General features: G+C 32.5%; 1 protein-coding gene across 3 annotated transcripts in view; it reads right to left on the bottom strand.

Annotated features, from left to right (window-relative positions):
- Positions 1–11,799, bottom strand: part of LOC124534851 (hemicentin-2-like) — a 57,710-nt gene extending 45,911 nt beyond the window's left edge. The window contains exons 1-2 of one of the 3 annotated variants that reach the window (XM_047110879.1): positions 11,757–11,799; positions 3,271–3,440 (exon numbers count right to left, since the gene is read on the bottom strand). In XM_047110879.1, coding sequence (XP_046966835.1) covers positions 3,271–3,310 — 40 coding nt within the window. In that variant the 5' untranslated portion in view covers positions 3,311–3,440; positions 11,757–11,799. Of the gene's footprint in view, positions 1–3,270; positions 3,474–11,756 lie in introns of all 3 variants that reach the window. The other 2 variants (XM_047110878.1, XM_047110877.1) reach the window with 2 other exon arrangements.
- Between the last annotated feature and the right edge of the window lie 13,854 nt (positions 11,800–25,653).

Genomic DNA, 25,653 nt, shown 5'->3' with positions numbered 1-25,653 from the left:
TTATTTCCAATACGATTGATATGTAACATTTCAAATTATGATATGTTACAGTATGCGAGTGTATATAGTATATAAAGTAAGATTATATGCTGTAGATTTTTATGTAGTCACGTTCATCAACGTTGTAGAAGAGAAATTCCTCTCCGGGAACTTTGCATGCGAACCTTCCGAAGCTATAATATACGTAAACTTCGTATGTAAGTTTTAAAGCTCTATGAAATTATTAAAACAAGATATATAATTATATTTATTTGGTAAAAATATGAGTACCTAGTTAATAATATTTCAGTTTTAAATTTAAAAAAAATATAAGCTAGTTAGCTGTATTCCTTTTACTGTTACCGTGAAAATTCACCGTAATAACATTTTCCATTCAAAGAATTTTCAATAAATGAAAGTTGGTACATCCAATTTGCAATTAGGACTAATTTAAAGATATTACAAAATATCTGAATAAACGAACGAGGAAAATGAAATGATGAACGCAATGTGCGATTAGGCTACGAATGGAAAGGCATGAATGTGTGGAGCGACTCTAATTGAAGGAGAAAGAAATAAAAGAATATTTGAATTAGCACACGACGATAAACAAGAAAAAAGAACCTGAATTAAATTTTTGACTTATACTCTTTAATTCACAAACAAAAATAAAGTCAAGAGAACAACAAATACAAATAAGTTAAAAAGGAAATTAGATTAAAAAAACTTTTGTAATTATCCAAATGATTCAGTCTTAGCCAGATGTATATGGTGATACTTCACGATTATTTTCAGTGCAACCCTCTGTGGTTGCCGCTGAAAATAACCAAAGACATATGTAAAAAAAAAGTTGTCTTATTTAAATTAAAAAAAAAAACCCTTAGTTAATATACACCTATATATGTTTTTTTTTAAGTTCGTGTGAAGTCGAAGTACCTATCTAGTTTCTTACGTTTTTAAAATAATGTTTTGTTTTATTTTTACCAAATATTACAACCGGATATTATTTGTATCTTTTTGGAAAAATTCTCGCAGCTACAAGGAACACATCAATCGTTACTTTTTTAATTCCGTAGCAATGAAAAAGGACCATGAGGCAAATTTAATAAACGAATAAACAAGTCGTTACGCGTATGTGTTATAAGCATTTTTTCTGAATAATGCTGATTTTTTTAAACGGGCCGATGTCGACCGAGTCCGTCCGAAGCACCGACCATTACCGCGATCCCTAGCGACGATAAAAATGTACTTTGTTTCCCGTCACGTTCGTTGTTTTTTATACTCTGCTCATAGAACGTTAACTGCTGTGTTTTTTTTTAATATTTCTTCACGGACTCTAAAATGGACTTCCGTTGAGCTGTTCTGTTTGAACAAACTCGAATCTTACAACGGAAAACGACCGTGATATATTGGAAAGTGATATTGTTGGATATTGGCCCCAATAAACAATCATTATAGCTTAAAGAATTTATACTATTATTATGAATGCAAAAGTAACTATGTCTGTCTTCCTTTCGTCCCAAAACTACTCTCCCAATTTAAATGAAATTTTGTACACAAATAGTCTAGAACTTGCAAAGGACTTACAAGGGATCTTTTTCATTGGATAGCAATGTTGTTAACAAAGAGGTCTTACATCAATGTGATATTTTGAATTAATTTGTATATTGATATCAATTTAAAAATCGAATCTAATGTTATTGATTTTATATATGATAAGAAAATGTAATGATGTACGAGTTTAAATATTGACAATCAAATAAATTCGATATTTAAATTGTTTTTTTTAATCGTTACATTTAAAATAATAAGCAAAGAACATTATCATATAATAAAATTTTATTTATCTGTAAAACATATTGATTGTGTTTATCAGCTTCAGTCGAACACACCGGATAGTGGAACAGAAAGGACATGGCTCTCTAAACAACTATTAGGTTACATTGAAGACCGGCTTTTAAGGGTAGAATCGTTATTATCCCCTTCGCAAGAACGTTTACAAAAGCCTTTATCGTGTAATAGTAAAAGGTTACTTGTATTCTGGGGCTCTATAATTGTAAATTATACGTTACTTCGATACCAATAAATGTTATTGTAGCGACTTCGAATAGCTTCGCTTAATTAGAGTGGTATTCAAATAAATACTGATTAGGTGAAGTATTTAAATATTGTTTTTAAACTTATCGAATAAATATTTTAAGTAGTATTTTTTACGATATTTTTTAAAGCATTTTTACTTTTACTTGTAAAAGATTATCGTTGAAATATATATTTATTAGAACGCGCTACTGATATCGAATAAAATACACAGAATAACTTACAAATTCATTATTATATATACGGACATAGAGGAAGAACTGATTTAAAAGTCGGTTGTGAGTATAGATCCACACATTCTTAAATAAAATCTTGTAATTTCTCACTACTGGAATTAGACCCCTATCACTTTAAGAAGAATACTTGGAGCTTATTCGCTTAAGCTCCGATGCCTGGAAACATGTGAGAGATTTCACCCAACACCTCCTCACAATAGTTTTCTCTCTCCGTGCTCGAGTTAAATTATTATAATTATCGCCATTCGAAACAGTAACGTATTCTGATTAATTGGCATTCTCATTTTTTATGAGCGATATATAACTTAAATGGCACACACTGAGGAGCCAAGATAAATGAAATAATAGAGTAACCGTTTGGTATTCTAGAGAAGGTAAGCGAACGAGAGGTAGACCTCAGAAAAGATGGGGTGATGATCAAACAAGTGGCAGGAGTGACGAGTAGAGTGGCTCAGGAACGAGCAGCATGGAAAAGGTTGGAAGAGGCCTTTGCCGATTGGCAGACGGATCTAGACGGAAAAAACAAGAAATGTTGAAAAATATTTAATTCAACATTTGTTATTTATTTATATATTATCAATTAATTGCGAGTTTTTAGATTTTTATGTAATACTTTTTTAGTTTTACCCTTCATCGGGCACGAGGAACTATTTTACTACTCTCCTAATCTAGCTAATTTCCCCAATATTTAAAATGTCTACCTTTACGTTATATTATTTATACAAAAACAATCAAGGATAAATACAGAGTTATTTTACTCTATATCTTTCAAATTTCAAATGTAAACATCAGAATCATGACCCAAGAACATATACTTAAGCTTTGAAAAACTGTTTTTTTTTTAATTTAGTTTTTGTTCCTTGCCGATTAAGGGTTAAGTTTGATGTGCTGTTTTTAAGATGCGAATAAAAGGCTATATTATTATTGTATAACTTAAATATATTAAACTTGTACTCACCGAATAAAATAAAGAAACAGCTCAGCTCCGCCGCCCACATCGTGAACGTTCTATCACATCGTGTTCTTATTACACTGTACACAAATATTTCACTGCACTGGAGCACCGTTTGCTTATACTGGACATACTTCAAGATTGATATAGTATCACCTTTTTATCCTTCTTCTAATCTGAGATATACGACAACAGCCTGTAAATTCCCACTGCTGGGCTAAAGGCCTCCTCTCCCTTTGAGGAGAAGGTTTGGAACATATTCCACCACGCTGTTCCAATGCGGGTTGGTGGAATGAACATGTGGCAGAATTTCTATGAAATTTGTCACATGTAGGTTTCCTCACGATGTTTTCCTTTACCGCTGAGCACGAGATGAATTATAAAGACATATTAAGCACATGAATCAGCGGTGCTTGCCTGGGTTTGAACACGCAATCATCGGTTAAGATGTACGCGTTCTAAGCACTGGGCCATCTCGACTCTGGGATATGTTTTGATTTGACTGTTATATGTGTTTTATATAAATGACGTTCCGATTTCACGGAACCGTGATTTATCGAGGAGTATTCGACACGATGTTTGAGGAGACTACGGCTTCGCTTAAGCGTTGCGTTGACACGTCAATCTCCCCGAAACATTTCGACCATTCCACAATAAATAACGTTTGTTTATACGTATTGGAACTTTATTAATAAGAATATTTTAATACTAAAACACTAGAATACTTATTCTTTTTTTTTATTTTTTTTTATGGTTTAGGTTGGTGGACGAGCAGATGGGTCACCTGATGGTAAGTGGTCACCATCACCCATAGATAATGACGCTGTAAGAAATATTAACTATTCCTTACATCGTCAATGTGCCATCAACCTTGGGAACTAAGATGCTATGTCCCTTGTGCCTGCAGTTACACTGGCTCACTCACCCTTCAAACTGGAACACAACAATACTGAGTACTGTTATTTGGTGGTAGAATAACTGATGAGTGGGTGGTACCTACCCAGACGGGCTTGCACAAAGCCCTACCACCAAGAAAATTTATATATTATATATTCTATTCTGTTTAGGTAATTAATACATACATAAAGATAATAATATAATTACATATCTTTTTTTTCTTCGTGGCCTTTATTATTTATATATTTTTATACTGAATTGATTATTATTATCAACTGAGTTCTTTCAGTTCACGGTCTTAGGGGTCATTGTTACATTATTTATAATTTATATTTTATATGTTATATATAATAGATTTTTTAAGTATGTGATTTTTGTGACTGAATTATTAACTTGAGACATATAACTATCTTACTATGATTCAACATAAATAATTATTTTTTTGTTATATGCCTCGATGTATAATAAAATGACATATTGCATAGTTCTATATAAAGTTTAGTATTATATATGTATATTTTGTTTATATGTGTCTCGGGATAATCGGAAAAAATCGTATATTTTCGTAGATCCTAGAACGATTCAACCGGATAATTGGAATCTAAGGCAGGTTTTCACAATCGTCTGAGCTATTTTTAGAACCATCACAAGACATACACATTAGTTATATCTGTTTATAAAGTTACAGCCTGGAAATTTCCCACAGCAAGGCTAAGGCCTTCTCTCTCATTAAGGAGAAGGCTTGGACTATATTCCACCACGCTGTTCCAATGCGGGTTGGTTGACACATGTGGCAGAATTTCGATGAAATTAGACACATGCAGGTTTCCTCACGATGTTTTCCTTCACTGCCGAGCACGAGATGAATCAAAACACAAATTAAGCTCATATATATAGTGGTGCTTGCCTGGACTTGAACCCGAAATCATCTGTTAAGATTCACGTGTTCTAACCAATTGGCCATCTCCACGCCGTATATCCGATTATAAATTTAAATGTAAAGTATAAAACATGCGACGAAATATAAATAATTATACGTTTAACGGTATTTGACTCCTTAATGGTCCCGGTAGTCATGTCGGAAAATCAATAAGAGGCATTTACTTTGAAAAATGTCCGAGCAATTTGTAGATAAGATCCATAATGAGTTTGTAATGAATACCGCAGTCGACCACTAGATAATAATTAGTCATATACAACGTACAGCCTTCCAAACGAATAAATATGTTTATGTCACGTGTGTACGTGTGATTGGAAGCCTTCGTGAAAGTAATACAGATTCAGGGAAGCGAAAATAATTAAATGATCGAAATACTTTGACAATGAGAGTTCACTGCTATTTTCTTGTTTATGTGGAGATGTACTGGGTTTCTTAAAGATCTGTCATATTCTATATATATGAACACGACTTAAATATTTCAATGTAATTCGATAATCTTTTATATACTCTTTAAAAGAGATAGGTATGAAATCGTAAAGTATTACGCCTAATCCCTTTATTTATATATATATTATTTTATATTCGGTGTAAAATAGATCGAAATACGCAAAATATTTTATTCAACATTGACGCATTTATTTTATTTTATATTTAAATATTTACAAATCACAAAGTTTACAAATAATTTCTTGTAGCGACCGTTGTTATATATGGGACAGTGCTACCTTATATATCTTAAAATATCTGCATAATTATTAATACATATGAAAAATTTCAGTCTTAAATTTAAGCTCTCAGATACGTTCAGATATTAATTAAAACTAACGCTCATTTATTATAAGCATCATCGAAATCTACCAAATAAGACTTAAAGATTCGATAAGAGTTTCGTAAATGTATTCAGCGATTAACTGCAAAAAGTAATCGTATTAATTATCAATGAATTCACAAATGTACGCAGTTCTTCACCTCTGCTCATTTCAAGAGCATTCTCAATTACTTCTTTCGTATAAATGAATATTGCATTTCGTATTGAATAATTTATCTATACATATAATAACATTGGAGTGTCTATTTATAACAGTAAATAGCCCTTTTTACTGAATGCATATGTAGTATACACGGTACATATACCAAAATTACATTTTTTACAATTTTTGTGGGAATGTCAGTCTTCGGGGACATTCACTGGCAACTGATATAATATGGAGTAACTTAGGCTACAATAATATTATTTTTTTGTTAAATTCAAACGCGTACAAGGCACATCTAGTATGAAAATAATTATATAAAACTATACATAAAGTGTTTTAAAACGATATTATTGATTCTTTGTTTTGTGCTCGAAATAACATGACGTCCCAAAGGATTGAAAAGCTATTAACGTGGCTTTTATTGAGTTATATATTTTTCTTTCCACATATACAGCTCGACTGAAAATAAATCTGATACATTAAAATACACTCTTTATCCGACGTGAAGAACATTTGGCTAACATCCCCCAGAGTATTATTACATCAATGTTTCACGTGCGGTGTAAAAGTATTTATGCTGCTTTAAGCTCGAAGCTTTTGTGAAAGAGCTATAAAGCATTTCAGTTTAGATTTAACGATCGTACATTGTATTACTGAACCTTATTAAAATCTTACGATTAAATGTTCATATTTAAAAAATGAATTAATTTAAGATATTTAAATGTAATTCCCATTTTAATTAATATCAATATTTATATAACGAAACTCTTGCGTACTTTAATATTATATGTTCTAATCTTTTTTTTTACAATACTGCAGACAGAAGCACATACTACTATATATTATATACATAAATGAATTTCGTTGTCATTGTCTCGTCTAACTTCGTAGATTTCCACAAACGTTTGTGTTTTAACTAAATTCATCAAATATTTCATTCCTTTGATATCGGTAATAATTTCAAATGGTACGCAATTATTTTTTTGCTAAATAAAAATATTTCTCTATCGTATTATACAGATTTTAAACGAAACACTGAAAATGTTTCTCTTATTAATAAACATTTTATTATCTTGCATGGTGTCGGTTACAAAATCTATAATTTTACACGACAAATTCTAATTTTGATGACACGCGATACTATTTTTTAACGCGATTGAAACACGAACCGTATTACGGTTTATTTATCGTAAAAAAGAAGCAATGTCCATTTTTAAGTTAAGTTTAAAGAATATTTATTTTCTCATTAAAAACAAACAGTCACTTATATGAGTAATGATACTAATATTCCTCTTTATCTCTCCAAATAAGCTTAAAGATTTTGCTAGGAGGTGGGACAATAGTCCACGGATCAGGATCGAACCTGCGACTTCATTCATCGCTAGGCGGCCCACAAAACATTACGCTATTGACATTTAACTATTGGCCTATTCCTAGTTAAAGGCAGTGCAAAGCATTTTTAGTTCATAATCGGTGAGATTTATGTGAGATTATATTTTTTGAATAATAATTATATTATTTTATTGTACTACTTAGTTGTTACTTATACACAATTTCATGGTTTGACTATTTTATATTGAAATCAATGAAAAAAATGTCATTCAGTAAAGTCGAGAAGATGATTGTTACAGAACCACCATTAATGGCATTTCTCATAATTATAGTTCATTGATGGTATCAGGCAATTTATTGCAAAGACCACACCCAGTCGTCCGATACTTCGCTGTTTGTGCTGAACGTAATTTTATTCCTTTATGGCGACGCGGAAGATCGCATGGTTAGATGGAAACAGCGGGAAGCCTTGAGGGGCTTAATGCAAATATCGAGACTTAGCGCCTTTATGGCCGTTTGTTTGTTTTCTTTTGTATTATGCAGAGCAAGAGTGTATCTTTATTGTATTAGAATTTAAAATACCGTGTGATGAAAAAATTAAAGTATGTACATAATTGTATTCAAAGTGAGGTGACTTTAAAAGGCTTTGTTTTAGTACGAACATCCAACATTGCATTAAATTCAAGGATATTATATAATCGTCTATTATATATAATGTAATGGCACACGTGGTACTTGAGAATTATGTAACAACAACAATCTGATGTCCTAGTAGCTTACCTAGAGATAAACCTAGCAATTAATTCACCAATAAAATTTTTTCTACACGTTAATTTATAAATTCTTCATGAATATCAACCAATAGCTCCAATTTGTTTTCTCATCTCCCCTTATATTTTAAGAATTAAAATTGTTTATTGTAACAAGGCTCAGTATATGGTAATACTCGATATTTGTAAAAGTGCTAGCGTAATTTTATTGTGTACGTACACTCAGTACACTGCCCCTGGAAAGATGTCTTCTAAGGGCCGGAAACTGTTGCGAATTTATCTTTATCTCCCGCGTTTATATGATTGTTCCTATTCTTTTTAAGTAATCACAAACATTTATGGGTATATATATTTTATATATGAAACTCGCATTCCAAGATTTTAACAGCTTTGCACATTAAACATATTATCATTTCATGATTGTTAATCTTACGTATTCACTTTCTCGTAGCCCGTCAAAGCTACAAACGCTACAATTGAAAATCAGAGATGGATTTTGGAATCCAACTGGATAGATAAATGGTACGCAATGCTATCCTTATGGTTATGACATGATTGCACACGTTGTTATTTGTTTTGGTTTAGATTTAGTCTACTTACTTTCTTTTTATTAGTTTTTTTTTTCAATTGTAAAATATTGGTGTCTCAAATAAACTTATTCATACTTTGAGAATTATTCTGTTGGCAGTACTTCTGTCATCAAAATATCCTAACTGAGCCGTATTAAGATCAGTTGTCTCACTTTTCTAAGAGCTCGAGCTCAAGAGCTGTATTGTTTCGGTCAAGTTGATAAACAGACGTTTCGATTCCGAAGTTATGCCTTATAATACGTCGAATTAGTTATACAGACAATTATTGTTTAATTTGGGGATTATAAATACTCTTTTTTTTTTTAAATAAATAAATCACGAAGTTTTTCTCTGCTCTCAGGCGCTTGTTTCTAACCGGTGGTAGATTTTTGACAGTCGGTAAATACTTGCTTCCCCGCGAACGTGAATTTTACACTTGTGAAGTTTCTATAATTATTAAAGATTTTGAGTTTGACTTGTTTAAAAATTAGTAATTTTGATGATTAATTTCGTAAACGCTAGGCATATCTTTATTAAAAGATTAATTATCATAATTACTGTACAGTAACCCGTGATCAGTGCATGATACGCGCCTAATTAACCTTTGTTTTAAAATAAATGGATAATTAATATTGATGTAGTTTAGTCGAATTATTAATTGTTGTAACATTTTGTTCTTTTAACTAAAAGTAAAATCATATTATGTAAAATCGTAACAATTAAATAAACTTATTTAATTGTTACGATTCACATAATTAAGGTTATTTTGGTACAAGTGATTTATAAAACTTTACAAAACATGTCATTTAAACGCCAGTTACGATCGCAGTAATATAAAACTAAGTTTAAAATATTATGCAAGGTATGCTGATTGTACACCGTTGAGCTATAATTGACGTTCAACGTTATAGGCAAGTCGACGTTGCATCGCCTGTGTTAGGCAGCCTCACAAGAACCTCGCTGTGTTAACTACATAATTTTCATGTTAAAATGTAATATAAAATATTGAACATGCAAAAGAATTTGTTACGATAATATTAAAAGGCAAGTGAGTATCATATTACGGACTTCCTTAAGGTTTTAATTTATTATTATTATTATTTATGATGACAGTGTTCTAAACAGTGTAACTTTGTGTATTTTGTAATTAACTGTCACGGTATTTGCTAATAATTGCTATACCGAATCAACCTCAATTATAAAATAGTAGCGACAAGGCTTTGCAATACTGATGATAACTACGACATCACATGAAAAACATTAAAATTATCAGTGTCTCTTTAGCATATTGTCCATGTATTACATACAAAAACCTGCCTCTCGAATCACTTTGTCTATTAAAACCGCATCAAAATCCGTTGCGTAATTTGAAAGATCTAAGCGTACATATGGACAGCCCGCGGTAAGCGACATTGTTTTATACTATGTAATGATCAGTATTCTAAAATTGTGTAACTAACTAACTATAACGGTATTCGCTAATTATATTATATGTTATACTGAATAAAGAATATAATCATAAAATGTACATATAATATTAAGACGAAATCTGGTCGGTTATTTTTCTATGATATAATAATGAATAATAATCTCACATCTTGATAACTAAGACGTTATGTCTCTTGTGCCTGTCTTTGTACCGGCTCACTCACCATTCGAATTGGACAACATTACTGAGTACTGCTGTTTGTCGGTAGACATTATGTTGAGTGGGTGGTACCTACACAGACGGGTTTACACGAAGCCCTGCCACGATGACGTCGAACACTTTAGTTTAATCGTTTATAGGTGACGGTGCCACTCGATAGGAATTACGTTCCCTAACTTTAGCTTACATTTGATTGATTTACGAAAAATAACAATGTAAAATAAAAAAATCATAAGAGTGTTACAATTAGTGGGTTCATGGTTGATAGCACACTGGAACAAAACGATTGATCATTGGCATTTATACTGTATATATGTAAATAATCATTGACAAAGCAATCGCTGCTATTCTTCACCGGTTCTTCTAAATCAGGTTTTCTTTTCAGAACCGGTGGTAGTATTTCATTTGACAATCAATAAGTAATTGTAATACTTCAATGTTGAATAAAAAAATTTGATTACATTTAAAAATACCTACTTCAGCATTGCTTTAATTTGATTACTGTATACGCAATATAAAGCAAGTCCAATCAAATAATTTGATGAATATAAATACGAGTGTACTGTCTTCTTAATAAAATTATTTTATACATCTGAATAACGAATAAAATCTTTTATCAAGTCATGTATTCATAGCGATTTACATTAAAGAGATAATTTATATGAAACCGTCTGATTTTAGCTTTTACTTTGCTTATTAAATATGATGATAAAAATACTGTAATGAATAAGGTTTATTATTGAATACGATTGTATAGCTGATAATAAGCTGTTTTTATTAGCTTATTTGCAAACTTGAGCAATTTAATTGTATATGTATTACACGTATTTCATTATATAAAAACTGTAATTTTATTACTTCTGGGTGTTATGTGCAGTACCGTCGGTAGCTTGCATTCGATTTGATATTAAAAAGATGAGTCAAAAGTTCTTGAAATGACAAGAAATATCTATATATAATTTTCTTTTTGAATGTTTAAATAAAATTATAGATTTTTTTAGAAAATATTATAGTAATTAAATATGTATAATTATAACGGTATTTTGTTATTTTTAGAAAGGACGTTGGTTTATTAGTTTTAAATTAAAAGAAATAATAGTTTTCGTTTTACGTTTATCTTGTAACTATTATTTGAATACATTCTAAATATTACGATTGAGGTTAATTTCAAACTAACTCCTGACTGTCTGTTTATTTGTATTGTAAAAATTTTTCAATCTGATTAATTACAATTTTTTTAACGCCTATCAAATAATAATTCGGAGTCCCACTGCTTACGTAAATACCAAAACTAAATATCAAGTAATCCGCATCAATCGCGAAGAAAGTTAAACTATACCAGATGCAATCTTACAAAAATACCTCTCCAAAAGTTAACACAAGTTTAATTTAAAAGTACCTATATGTTTTCGTTAGAGAATTGAACTTCACTGAGCACAGTTTAATAGAGAGTTTTGTTTTGTTTGTAATTTCGTTCACTTGTGTCACTCACTCAATTCCATTTCACTTTTAAAAATTCTGTTTACACCGATTCGCGCGGAGGTCTCGGTCGTGGTCACAGCACCTCCCGGCCCTGCGAGCGGACTGGAGTGTGGAGTGGTGGGCCAGCCAGCGGGCGCCGTAGCGCGTTCGTACATGCGCACTCACAATCCTTTGCCTTAAGCCCATTGTGAGTTTTGCCGCTGTAAGCGTTCCCGCATTGGTTGGAGATAAATTTGATGATATAGTCGAGTACTCTGTAAAAATACGTTATCGCTTAAAGGTTTTTAAATCATATCGAATGCTAGTAATATCGTTCTGATCGTTTATTTCTATAAACGTATAATTTATTGAATATGAGACGCTTATATTCGTCCCTGTTTGAATCTCGATATGGAAGTAACGTATTATTTTTGAATTTTCAGTGGTAAATGTTTTTAACACATTAGTAAATGCAGAAGAATTAAAATAGAAACAAAATGTCAGAGACAACTAATTTATCAATCTAACTAAGTAGTATAACAAGTCATACTTATTCTTTGGTGAATCTTTCAGTAAATTTAAGAAGAAAAAAAAACGATTTATTTATATAAATAAGATAATAGATGTATAATAAAAAAGTATAAATAAACATTAACGTACTCCGCTGCTCAAATCAGACCGCGCGGATTAGAGAAACTAGTAATTAATCCCCTTGTTTCCTGCAAATAGCGTAGGTTTTTTATTACATATGATAGCAATTTAACTCAAAGTATTATATGTTCAAAAACATAGAAACATTAAATCCAATTTACCGTCTGCGATTATATCACTACATAGTATAAAACAAAGTCGCTTTCTGTTTCCCTATATCTATGCTTTAATCTTTAAAATTACTCAACGGATTTTGATGCAGTCTTTTTTAATAGATAGAGTGATTCGAGGGGAAGGTTTTGTATATAATACATGGACAATATAGTAAAAAAACAATGATAATTTTAGACGTTTACAAATTCTGTAGTACATTCAGTATCAGTTTTGCACCCGAGCAAAGTCGGGGCGGGTTGCTAGTTATATATAAACAACAAGTAGTGATCACAGATTGTTTTCAATTTTTATTAAAAACATATTTGATCCTTTTTATTGTATACGTAGGTCGACAGTTGTATGGGCCAGCCAATGGTAAGTGGTAACCGCGTATATATAGATATCTGTACTGTAAGAAATGTTAACCTTCCTTACGTCGCCAATGTACCTCCAACCTTGGGAACAATGATGTCACGTCCCTTGTTCCTGTAGTTACACTAGCTTACCCACAACACTCAGTATCGCTGATTGGCGGTAAAGTGTGTAATGAGCGAGTGTACCTATCCAGACGCCCTACACTAAATATACGTCACATATAACTTACCTTGTAATTAAAATCGGCTTACAATTTGTAAAAATATCGAACGTGTCTTTAAAGGAAGCCTAACTGATTTCCTAATTCTAATAGTATAAATAACCTGGTCTTCTTAGCTCTGCTCTGCTCTGTTCTACTATTACCTCTTATCAAATTATCTTTTCAACAGTCAAGTGTCATCCTTATTGTAATATTCCAGCAGCGCTAAATAGTATGGTTATATTTCCTTGGAATTGTTATACAGTCATATCTTGGTCCCAGAAAGCTATTTAAATAATAATGGGACTTAAGGGTAATCTTAACATTTTCAACACTTTATTTAAATCATAATATAATTGTTTAATATCAGTTTACTATAAAAAACAAAAGTTCGTCAAATAGCGGCTATTTTTAAATGAGTATACTTAGTGCAGTAACATTACCTAAACAAGTATTATCGAGTTTTCAAATTAATTACTGTTTCTATATTGTGATCTGATGAGATAGTATCTCTACAAATAAATAAATTAATGAGAGAAATAAATAATTGTATTTTATTTTTTAACATCAATTTTTTTGTGTAAACAAACGGACTATAAATTATTTTACGATTTTGATAAATGAGGCTTCATTTTGTTTGTGAATTTAACGCGAGCAAATATTTTCAATACAAGTTTATATATAAACTTGCATTGAACCTTTACATAATATAATTGAGATTTAAATTAATAATGAATTTGGCTTAAAAATGGTACCCCATTTTGATAATTTGCTTGTGGTTTTGGTTCCCGTTATGATGTTCTCCACACATACTACTGTTACTCTACAAACTACTACTCGACAGAAATCCACAACTATAAACATGATGGCACTATTCTTCTAAACAGCATGACAAGAATTACAAATGTTCTTTATAATAATGAATATAAACATATCTATTTATAGCGAGAAAAAAAGGAGACAGAATAAATACTTACAAAGGGACGTCTTATCGCTACGAAAGCGATCTCTTCCAGACAACCTTAGGATAAAGGACATGAGATTGTTTAAGCGGATAAAACTTGAGAAATATTTGTACATTTTAGTTTTTTTTTTCTTATAGACTTCAATTTTTATAGTTAATTTGTTCTCGTGAGCATCGATCGAGTGGAAAAGGAACATTCATCATCTGTGTGTGTGAAAGACAATGTAATTGACTTCACATGAAAGCATGATTGAAAACATGATTTTTCTAAACTCAAACGTAAATGGATAATGTTCGAATAACATTCTCAGAAGTCACATAAGTTCAAAGTCGCAGACAATTTGACAATTTTGTAATGAAATTTGTTTCAAACGGTTTAAATACTTTGAAAAAAAACTCTCAAAATAAATCGTGATCCAATTAGCACCTAGGTCGTCACGTAGCTTGCTTATGTAACTTACAGTGAACGCAGTGGTATTAGAGAATAGATATATAATAAGAGCCGAGATGGCCCAGTGGTTAGAACGCGTGCATCATAACCGATGACTGCGGATTCAAACCCAGGCCAGCACTACTGAATATTCATGTGCTTAATTTGAGTGTATAATTCATCTCGTTTGCGGTGGTGAAGAAAAATATCGTGAGGAAACCTGCATGTGTCAAATTTTATAGAAATTCTGCCACGTGTGTATTCCGTCAACTTGCATTGGAACAGCGAGATGAATGTTCCAAAACCTACCCCTCACAAGAGAGTGGCTTTAGACCAGTAGTGGGAAATTTACAGGATGTTCTTATAAAAGTAAAGTACCTAACATTTATACTTTTCTTCGCTTGGGAGCTCCTTCGTCAGAGTTCGTTCAGAACTCCTTCGGAGTTCATTACAAAGTAAAAAAACACTGATAATTCAAAAAGAATTATATATATATATAGATCGTTTCGTTTGGGACAATTATTTTCAGATACAATCACATAACATCAACAAAACTTGTTTCATCCACGTTTTCGTTTAAAAACAATACAATTAACTTTTAAAACCGCTATAAGCAACACATTCATTGAACGAACAAAGGAAATATTATCGGCAGTCATTACTGGTTTCCATAATTTGTATACAGTTCAGTATAAGTCGGTTCGGCTATTAATGTTAATATACTTTTGTACTGAATGTGACCTCGCTTTCGTATAATTAAAGGAATATCATTGCGAAGCTACAAGGTCAGATTTAAGTGCAACACTTTTGACTCTGCTTCAAATGGCGACATTTTTGACACTTTATGAATAATGAATTCGTAGAACATTATTTGTTATGTTCAAAACTTTATATGACGTATTCTTAATAATTTGGTAACATACTTTATTATAATTGGCGTTAGTTAAACGATAAAGTTTAGTGCATGGAAATGTTTATTATGAAACAGATATCGAAAGTTATAATATATTATGATTATGCGAAAGACGCTTGCTAGAAGTGGAATTAATTTGTAAAGTAAAGTAAGTAAAAAGTAACAGCCTGTAAATTTCCCACTGCTGAGATAAGGCCTCCTCTTCCATTAAGGAGCTTGGAACATATTCCACCACGCTGTTCCAATGCGGGTTGGTGGAATGCACCTGTGACAGAATTTCGATGAAATTAGACACATGCATATTTCCTCACGATGTTTTCCTTCACCGCCGAGCACGAGATGAATTATAACACAAAGTAAGCACATATATAAAGTGGTGCTTGCCTGGGTTTGAACTCGCAATCATCGGTAAATATGCACGCGTTCTAACTACTGGGCCATCTCAGCTCAATTTGTAAACTAATTCTTTAATGATATCAAATCTAATATAAGGCATCACTTAAATATAAAAAAGTCAATTCATTAAAAGTATTAAAAGTGTTAATATGTGGGTCACTCTTGACCTTGCACACTCAAAAATATTAAAAAAAAATATGTTAATGGAAACATACTTATTGTCGCTACGGCATCAACTCAATATTAGTATACTCGACAACTTACTAATCAGTTTAAGAAGACGCGAACTATTTGGTCCAAATTACCATTTCATTGATTAAGTTAGTTGTAAGGAATATTCGTATATATGTTGTTAATGTTATATATATATTACATAACTGACGTATATGTATAGCTAAGTAAATAGGATAGAGTTCAGTATCTGTTTTCCTGTGTGTTTCAACGTATCTTCATTTTGTTAGCCATTTACGAGCTTCAGTGTTCAATACAAAAAAAAAATATTGGTATAAGTTCGAAGCGTGCAAATTCGTAAGATATGTTTACTTTTATTTTCAATATTTAAAAAAAATATTGGTATATTAATACATTGAAACATTTAAAAAATACAATAACTGTATCCAAGGAGTGTATTAAATATACTAAGGCGGTTGAATTTACCGAGATTTGACCTCAATTCGTTCAGGGTTGTATCCACCAGGTCAATCCAGTGTAATGTCGCGTCGTTACGTAGTAGAGTCAGGTAGGCCAACAAACTGATATATCGTAAACAGATTAATGCCGCCCGCCTCCCGGTAGCTTGACTTAATGCTCTAATGAAAATAGCGCCCCCCATTCCTTCGCAATAACAATTTTATGACTCCCAACGACTAGATATTGTGAGTTATCGGTATTAATTCGCGTCAATAATCATAAATAGACAATCTTTACGATAACGCGAGGTTGTAAAACAGTCATACAAATTATAATTCGGGCAGAGCTCTCTGTCATTGTAAAATACACAACATAATATATTAACGAAATTCTTTTTTTTAATATTGAACAATGTTATATTGGACACCATCACATACATTACTCTGATCACGATGTAAGTATCTAAATCACTTGTGTTATGGAAAAACAGAAGAAACGACAGTACCACACCCAGACCCAAGACAACATAGAAAACTAACGAACATTTCTACATCAACCCGGCGGGAATCGAACCCGTCCTCGGTATGGCGTAACCATGAAAACGGGCTCACACACTACTCAACTACGGAGATAGTCAATTTACATCAACATATTATTTTAATATCTTGTCTTGTTCTAAATCTGTATTGTAATTCCTCTCAAGAAAAAGTAGAATATTCAATACGCAATGGAGTTACTTGGTAAATTAAGGTTTCTCCTCAGAAGGTGTGGAACCGCTCTGTGCTGGAACGATTGTTGCTATTGCGCTCAGAATATGTATCATAATATTTTTGGCAGGAAAACGTCAACTGTTAGACAAGATCCGCCTTGTAGAAGAAGCGGCCCGTGCTGTTTTGCACACCTACAGTTTGTCTCTCTTGACAACTTTCGACACAGCGAGGTCAATTCAACGAGCGAACTTTCTCTCTTTTATTAGTTATGTTAGTTTCTTAATATTTATATATGTTCAACTAAAAACTAGCTCAATAAAGTTCGGCTATTTTGAAATTGAATTATTTTAAAATATGTTAGTATGTATATATGATATAGAGGCCGCTATGTTACCGTAATAAAATTGAAATTGTAGTTTGTATATGTATATACATCTCATATGTGTGCTGACGAGATTTTCATCTCAAGAATTCGGGCATTTTTTTACGAAATTCAACCTCCTTATCTGTTGTGCATATCTAAGGTTGTATAGCAGTTGTATCGTTTGAATAAAATAAACGTAAATGGGAGAGATTCTCGTACAAAATGATTATATTAATTTGTATACTAGTTATTAAAAGTAACTTTACAATGAATACTGAAATAGATGATTAAAATTTTCACAATAAAACTCACAAGTTTTACATGAACCAGCTTAAAACTAAATTCGCTTTTCGTTTTGCAACATTCTATGATAATATTAATGATTAAAGTATTAATATTTCGAAAAACCTTAAAGAACAACCTCATATTCATTTTTTTTTTCGACAGAAGGACTAGTTTGTGAGCTAAACAGTATTTTTGCGTTTAAGACGAGGAAAATACAAATAACAGTACTCAGTATTGTTCCGTGTTCCGGTCTGAAGGGTGAGTGAGCCAGTCTAATAACAGGCACAAGGGACATTGTATCTTAATTCCCAAGGTTGGTGGCACATTAACGATGTAAGGAATAGTTAATATTTCTTACAGCGTCATTGTCTATGGGCGATGGTGACCACTTACCATCAGGTGGCCCATATGCTCGTCCGCCAACCTATACCATAAAAAAATACGATGTTGCAGTGTTGTTTGATTGTGGACGTGTATATTTATTGATTTGTCATAATAAATATATATTTCAAACTAAATAACTCTGCAAATATGCATCTCCTGAAAATAAAATAAACAATCAATTACTTAAAACTAAAAAATGATCTATGAAAATATTACACATTTAACATACATATTATAATTTTACATGAAAATTTTAGTCTAGCATTATTTATTTTTAAAGGAATATATAGAAATACTATTCATGAAAATTACTATTTAAATATCCCGTAAAACAAAAACTCGTGTTGGAAACAAGATATTTTCTCTTTCAAACTAAAAGTTTCAATGAAAATAATTACCCATTCTATTTTAATAAAATATATTTTAAATATACATTAAACATTGAAAACTGATCGGGTTTTGATTTTCAAAATCAAATGTCAGGTATGAAACGGACTTTTATTTTCATTTTAACTCTAAAATATCATATTGAAATTGATTAATTGGGAATAAGAGTCGTAGTTCTTTCAGGAAAAGGTTTCAGAACTTAACCACGCTGTTTTAATGGATCTAGTAGATCGTGATGGGGACACATGAAGTAAAATTATTACAATATTTGTACATGTGTTCTTGCTTTAAAATACCAAGTGATCTAACCACTAGGCACTCGCGGCTCTTTGACTAAAACAGATATATGTGGTACAATGAAATATAACTCATATTAGACTTGTAAAAAGGTTTGAAGATAATGTTCTTTTTTTAAAATAAAAGGAACAATAAATACGAAAATAAATAAGATCAGTTATCAAAAATGAAATTCACACAAATTATACAATATAACGACTGGAGAGCATAATTTATGGCGCGATCGTGTGGTTTAATATTGGGGCCCCGTGTATCACATCCTGTGGGCTGTGTAAACTCAGCCTTACATATATGGGACTTGTAATTTGCATTTTGAGTAAACGTCATGCAGTTAAAACTTCGCCGCTAAAAGCCACAACGTCTGCGTTACGCTTTACAAACTTTTACTACATCTGTTTCAAACACTTGTAACTCGTCTCGTTACTCCTGACTAACTACATATTAGGCATTACACGAACATGTTTATGTGTAGTGGACATTTCTATTCCTTGATACTTTAACTGGCCGAATTAGAAATCGGGATGTCACATATAATTTGTGTTTCTTTTGTAATATTAGGTATGAGATGACATGAGGACAACTGTGTGTCGGAAATACTGCCATATACCTGATGTAAACCAATACGCAAAGAAGTAGTTTGGTGGTTCAAGATTAAGAGGTCCTTTTAACAAGTAAAAAAAAAGTAAAGTAAGAAACTGTACGTTTTCTACTGCTGGGATAAGGCCTCCTCTTCCATTAAGGAGAGGATTTGGATCATATTCCACCACGCTGTTCCAATGCGGGTTGGTGGAATGCACATGTGGCAGAATTTCGATGAAATTAGCCACTTGCAGATTTCCTCACTATGTTTTTCCTCACCACCGAGCTCGAGATTAATTATAAAAATAAATTAAGCACATATATATAGTGGCGCTTGCCTGGGTTTGAACGTGCTATCATCGGTTAAGATGCAAGCGTTCTAACCACTGGGCCATCTCATCTCTCACCACTGGGCCATCTCAGCTCTTTAACAAGATAATAACATAAATATTGACTCGAAATGTTTGTTTGTTAATATGTTCGGGTGAGGAAATTTCACATGCTGGTTTGATTCCGATAGCAATCTACTTTTTATGGAAGTCAGTCACTCCCAGAATTATACGTTTATGAAAGCTTTGAAAATGCTAAGTAGATGGTATAAAATCTGTTCAGTACCTACCTAAACGACCTTGCACAGAGCCAACCAAACTAATACAACAACTACCAAGTAAGTTAGTCTAAACTGTGACATCTATCCCAACGCGCACAAAGAAATTTGGCAACTCTTTTCTTTGTCGCACCGCCAAAACATGGAAATCTTTACCAGCACACGTGTTCCGCTCCTCTTATAACCTGGGTGCCTTCAAACGAGGCGTGAAGAGGCATCTTGCTGGCCGGCATGGCGAAGGTGACTAGTGCAGCTCATTCTTGCTGTGCGTACTAGTATTCTTCGCGTTTGGATTCCATTTCCACATACCATCAGGTGGAGTGGAGTCATATGCCTAACCGGATATTATATAAAAAAAAAAACATATTTTTGCGAGAAATATGAAATCTTTAAAAGCATTTATTAATAAATCGTATTCCAAAACACCGTATACTTGAATGCTTTTATTTCTGAAATTACATTAATTTGATTTTTACGTCGACTAGCTCGAGTAAAGGGGTGAAATTGAATTTTTTGCTTTTGTAAAATTGCTAAATCTCAATTTATGCATCGATGGTTCCCGACAATGGCATGCGGATGCAAGAGCTTTCCGGCTAAAAATTGAAAAAACACTAAAAGCGCTAATGGAATATTTTGCTGTGAACAAAAATAACTAACGAACCCCAGTTGCAATGACTATGATGACTGTAATCATATCAAATTTTAACAAAAATAAAATTCAAATGTCTTATACATAATGTATATTATGTATGTCGGGTGGCTGAGCGATAGAATTGTCCTTTTCTGTGTTCGGTGGTACGGGGTCCATCACGATGAATTAAAATAACACGTGGTATAGCGACAGAAGTTTTATTACGGATTTACAACTTGGATCTTAAGTAGGTAAACCGACAGTTTCGCCTTGGAGGTGTGGGCTGATCTGTTACTCAAACGCAAGTGTCGCTATCCAGTCCCCATACTCTCTCTCAGAGTCAACACGACTCTGTCCACGTGACTTTAACATTCCATGATGTCACCGCGTTTACCCACTACTATAATAATCAAATCTCAAAAACTATAACACCTACAAGCTTGAAATTTGGCAGGTAGGTACCCTATAGGGTATAGACATTGGTTTTTTTTTATTTATTAGTCCCATAAATACGACGTCTATATAAACAACAACAGTCTGTAAATTCCCACTGCTGAGCTAAAGGTCTCCTCTCCCTTTGAGGAGGAGGTTTAGAACATAATATTCCACCACGCTGTTCCAATGCGGGATGGTGGAATGCACATGTGGCAGAATTTCTATGAAATTTGTCACATGCAGGTTTCCTCACGATGTTTTCCTTTACCGCTGAGCACGAGATGAATTATAAAGACAAATTAAGCACATGAAACAGCGGTGCTTGCCCGGGTTTGAACCCGCAATCATCGGTTAAGATGCACGCGTTCTAACCACTGGGCCATCTCGACGTCTATATATATAAAAAAAATTGGACCTAAAAGGAACAAACGGGGTTCAGTAGCTCGTATTTTGTAAATTTCGAGCGGTTAAAGCCACAGTTTCAGCTAGTATTATATATATGAGACACCAAATTATAAACAAAATTCTCGCGCATACTAAATATGTGATATTCTCTTGTGGACATTTAGAAGTGTTTACAATAGTGATTCACGTATTCAAACCCGGAATTCGTGTCTGCTGTAACTGTAAACCACAAAACAAATGACGGCGCCATGTATTTAAGCATAAACAAGAATTAAGGACTTACAATTTTTAGAAAAACAGAAGGAATACTTGTCTTATCAAACCTTAATTAACAGTTAACACCTATTAAAGCACTGAAACACTTCTCGAATTAACGATCTTTTATAGAAATAGTTCTAGTGTATCGAGTATAAAGTTTATACCGTCTATACCGCTTGTAGAAACACGCAAAAATACAAGTACTAAAGTTCTTAAAACTTTGAAAGGCTTCTAGAGCGGGACCAGTAGCAATACAAAAATTAGCCTAATTTAAGTGGGAGTTGAATCCATAATAAATTGAAGATACAAATATAGAAGAAGTAATTAATTAAATGTAAATCATTTATAAGAGAAAATGAATCCGCTATAATAAATAATACGCCCAATTTTCATACAAATACTAACTTTTATGGCGTATGACAGGTAACAAATTGATCTGTAACGATGCAATCGCACAACAAAGCCAATTTCGTAACCGAATTAGTTTATAAGATCGAATTATAATAAAAATTGTACTGAACGCTAAAATTAACTTAATTTATTTCATATAAGATTTTAAATTAACATGATTATTTTTCATGGAGGTTACGAATCGGGCATGTTTGACTTTTAGGTACTCCAACCGGCGAATTTTATTTGATGTTTCCAGTCCGTACTGGTTCACATAATGTTGTCTTAAATTTTCGCGATTATTACATATTTAAATAAAACTAGTTTTAACGGATTTGAATCGCGTATATTAATTATTTTTAACATCCCGACGTTTCGAGCACTTTACAGCGTGGTCACGGGTAGACTGATTATTTTTATTCTTAGTAAAAAGTAAAGTAGCCTGTACATTTCCCACTGCTGAGATAAGGTCTCCTCTTCCATTAAGGAGAGGGTTTGGAACATATTCCACCACGCTCTTCCAGTGCGGGTTGGTGGAATGCACATGTGGCAGAATTACGATGGAATTAGACACATGTAGGTTTCCTCACGATGTTTTCCTTCACCGACGAGCACGAGAAGAATTATAAACACAAATTAAGCACACATATACATATAGTGGTGCTGGGTTTGAACCCGAAATCATCGGTTAAGATGCGTTCTAACCACTGGCCATCAGCTTTATTTTTATTATTACTAAGTATATATATTAATTATATTATAATTTTTATTATTACTAAGTATATATATTAATTAAATTATAACTATTAATTTAATATTTATTAAATACTTTCGTAGATAATGTCGGAATATTGAGCTCCACTGAATAAAAATAAAAAAACACGGTAAATATCCTCAAACTCAAACTCAAATTCCTTTATTCAATATAAAAGCATTACACTTACTTATTGATTGTCAAATAAACACTACCACCGGTTCGGAAAAAGGAACACCCTGACCTGAGAAGAACCGGCGAAAGAAACTCAGCGGGTCTTTTTTTTCTGTTATTTTTTTTTTTTGTCAAATTTATAAGGTACATAGTAGTATATGATTAGAAATAGCCAGGAGGCGATCGTTTCATTCCCAAGGTGTGCTATCAAACATAAACTCGCTAATTGTATAGTAACCTTTTGCACACAAGCGTTTCTTAACAATTTTTTTAAATTTGGCAATAGAAGCATTTTGAACGCTTTCTGGGATCCTGTTGTAGAAGCGTATACATTGCCCCACAAAAGAGTTACTGACTCTATGCAGTCGAGTAACAGGAGTAACAAGATTGTGTTTGTTCCTTGTACCAATGTTATGAGAATCACATTTTCTCATAAAAACATTAATATTTTTCCGTACATACAAAACATTACAAAATATGTATTGAGAAGCAACAGTCAATATCTTAATAAAATCTATGCCTTAATGATTCCTTGGCTCCTAGGTTATAGATTGCGCGAATAGCCCTCTTCTGCAGCACAAATATAGTTTGGATAGCGGCTGCGTTACCCCAAAGCATAATACCGTAGGACATTATACTATGAAAGTAACTAAAATATACTAGTCGAGCCGTATCAACATCAGTAAGTAATCTAATTTTTTTGACCGCAAATGCCGCAGAACTCAGTCTACCCGCCAATCCGTTTATGTGGGGGAGCCACTGTAACTTGGCATCAAGAGTAAGGCCAAGAAATTCAGTTGTTTCAACTGGATCCATCGATTCCCCATTGATAAGTACATCGGGTTTTACATTTTGCACATTTGGTGTGCTAAATTTTACAATTTTGACTAACTGAACTGAGACCCCAGGAGACCTTGTCCCTTTAACGTCAACCCTCTGAATTCTATTGTTAAGATAGGAAGTCAGAAGGTCGAGTGCACATTCTCTAATTCCGTAGTGATATAGTTTCCTGACCAGAGTTTCATGCTGAACACAATCAAAGGCTTTGGATAAGTCGCGGAAAATCCCCAAGGCATCCTGCGACCCCTCCCAGGCCTCATAGATATTTTTTATAAGTTCGATACCTGCGTCGGTAGTCGAGCGACCCCTCATGAATCCAAATTGTTTTCTGTGAAGCAGATTGTGTCTATTGAAATATGCTAATAATTGATTTAAAATAATTTTTTCAAATATTTTGCTGAGGGTAGGTAATATTGAGATAGGCCTATAGTTATTAGGATCTGAAGTGCTACCAGATTTAAATATTGGAATGACTTTACTATGTTTCATCAGGTCAGGAAATATACCACGCTGAACACAATCATTGAATATTATTGCAAGATAAGGTGCAATCACATCAATAATTGAGTTTATCACCTTTACAGAAATACCCCATAGATCAGCAGTTTTCTTAATGTCTAATGATTTAAATGCACAAATTATGATATTGGTGTTTACAGGGGTAAAATTAAATTTTGATTTGCATTCTCGTAAATTTTCTTTCATCAATGATTCGGCAACAGCTGGAGAAGAAATAAGTAACCTAGTTGTAGAAACTGGTATGTCAGCAAAAAATTGTTCAAAAACTGAAGCAACTTCCCGTTCACTATTTATGACTTTATTATTATAATTTAAGTTTAATTCGGAGCTCCGATTACCACTTCTACCAGTTTCACAATTTATAACTTTCCAGGTCATTTTTATTTTGTTATGTGCATTCTTAATTCTATTTTTTATAGTTAAAGACTTAGCCAGAAAGCACACTTTTCTAAATAATTTTGAATAGTTACTTACATAGTTGGCAAAAGTGGCACTATGATTGTACGTCCTTTCATTATAAAGCTCGTACATTCGTTGCCTACTTTTATGAATTCCAATAGTAGCCCAATCATTGAATTTCAAAAAGTTTTTTGTATTAACTGTTTTAGAAGTGAATATTGCATTAAACTTGTTTCTAATTAATTTAAATAGGTTATTATACAAAACGTTGGGATTATCACTAAGAGTTAGGTGAAGGAGATTGGCCATAATATTACTTCTAAACTTCTCATCCCGTATTTAATAACTGTAATTAATTTATTTTACCCTTTAAATTATATGAAATCTTAATCGAGGAAATGAATTAGTATCACTCAATTTCTGACATATAAAGCAGGCTTATGAAAGATATTCCATTAAAATGACATTTTTGTCGTTTAAATTTGGTGGTAAAAATATTCTGTCACATAAAAAAGTTATTTAACACAATAGATTTTTTATTTATCCTGCATGAAAAGAGATTTTTATCGATATAATCTTTAATCGAATTATTCACAGAACTATCAAAATACTCATAAAATTTAATTTATTAAATAATAGACCATCTAACGTTTTTTTTTTTTTTTTCAA

The sequence above is a fragment of the Vanessa cardui genome, chromosome 13 (assembly GCF_905220365.1).
Source record: "Vanessa cardui chromosome 13, ilVanCard2.1, whole genome shotgun sequence".
Classification (NCBI taxonomy): domain Eukaryota; kingdom Metazoa; phylum Arthropoda; class Insecta; order Lepidoptera; family Nymphalidae; genus Vanessa; species Vanessa cardui.
This window is presented reverse-complemented; position numbering and strand designations above follow the sequence as displayed.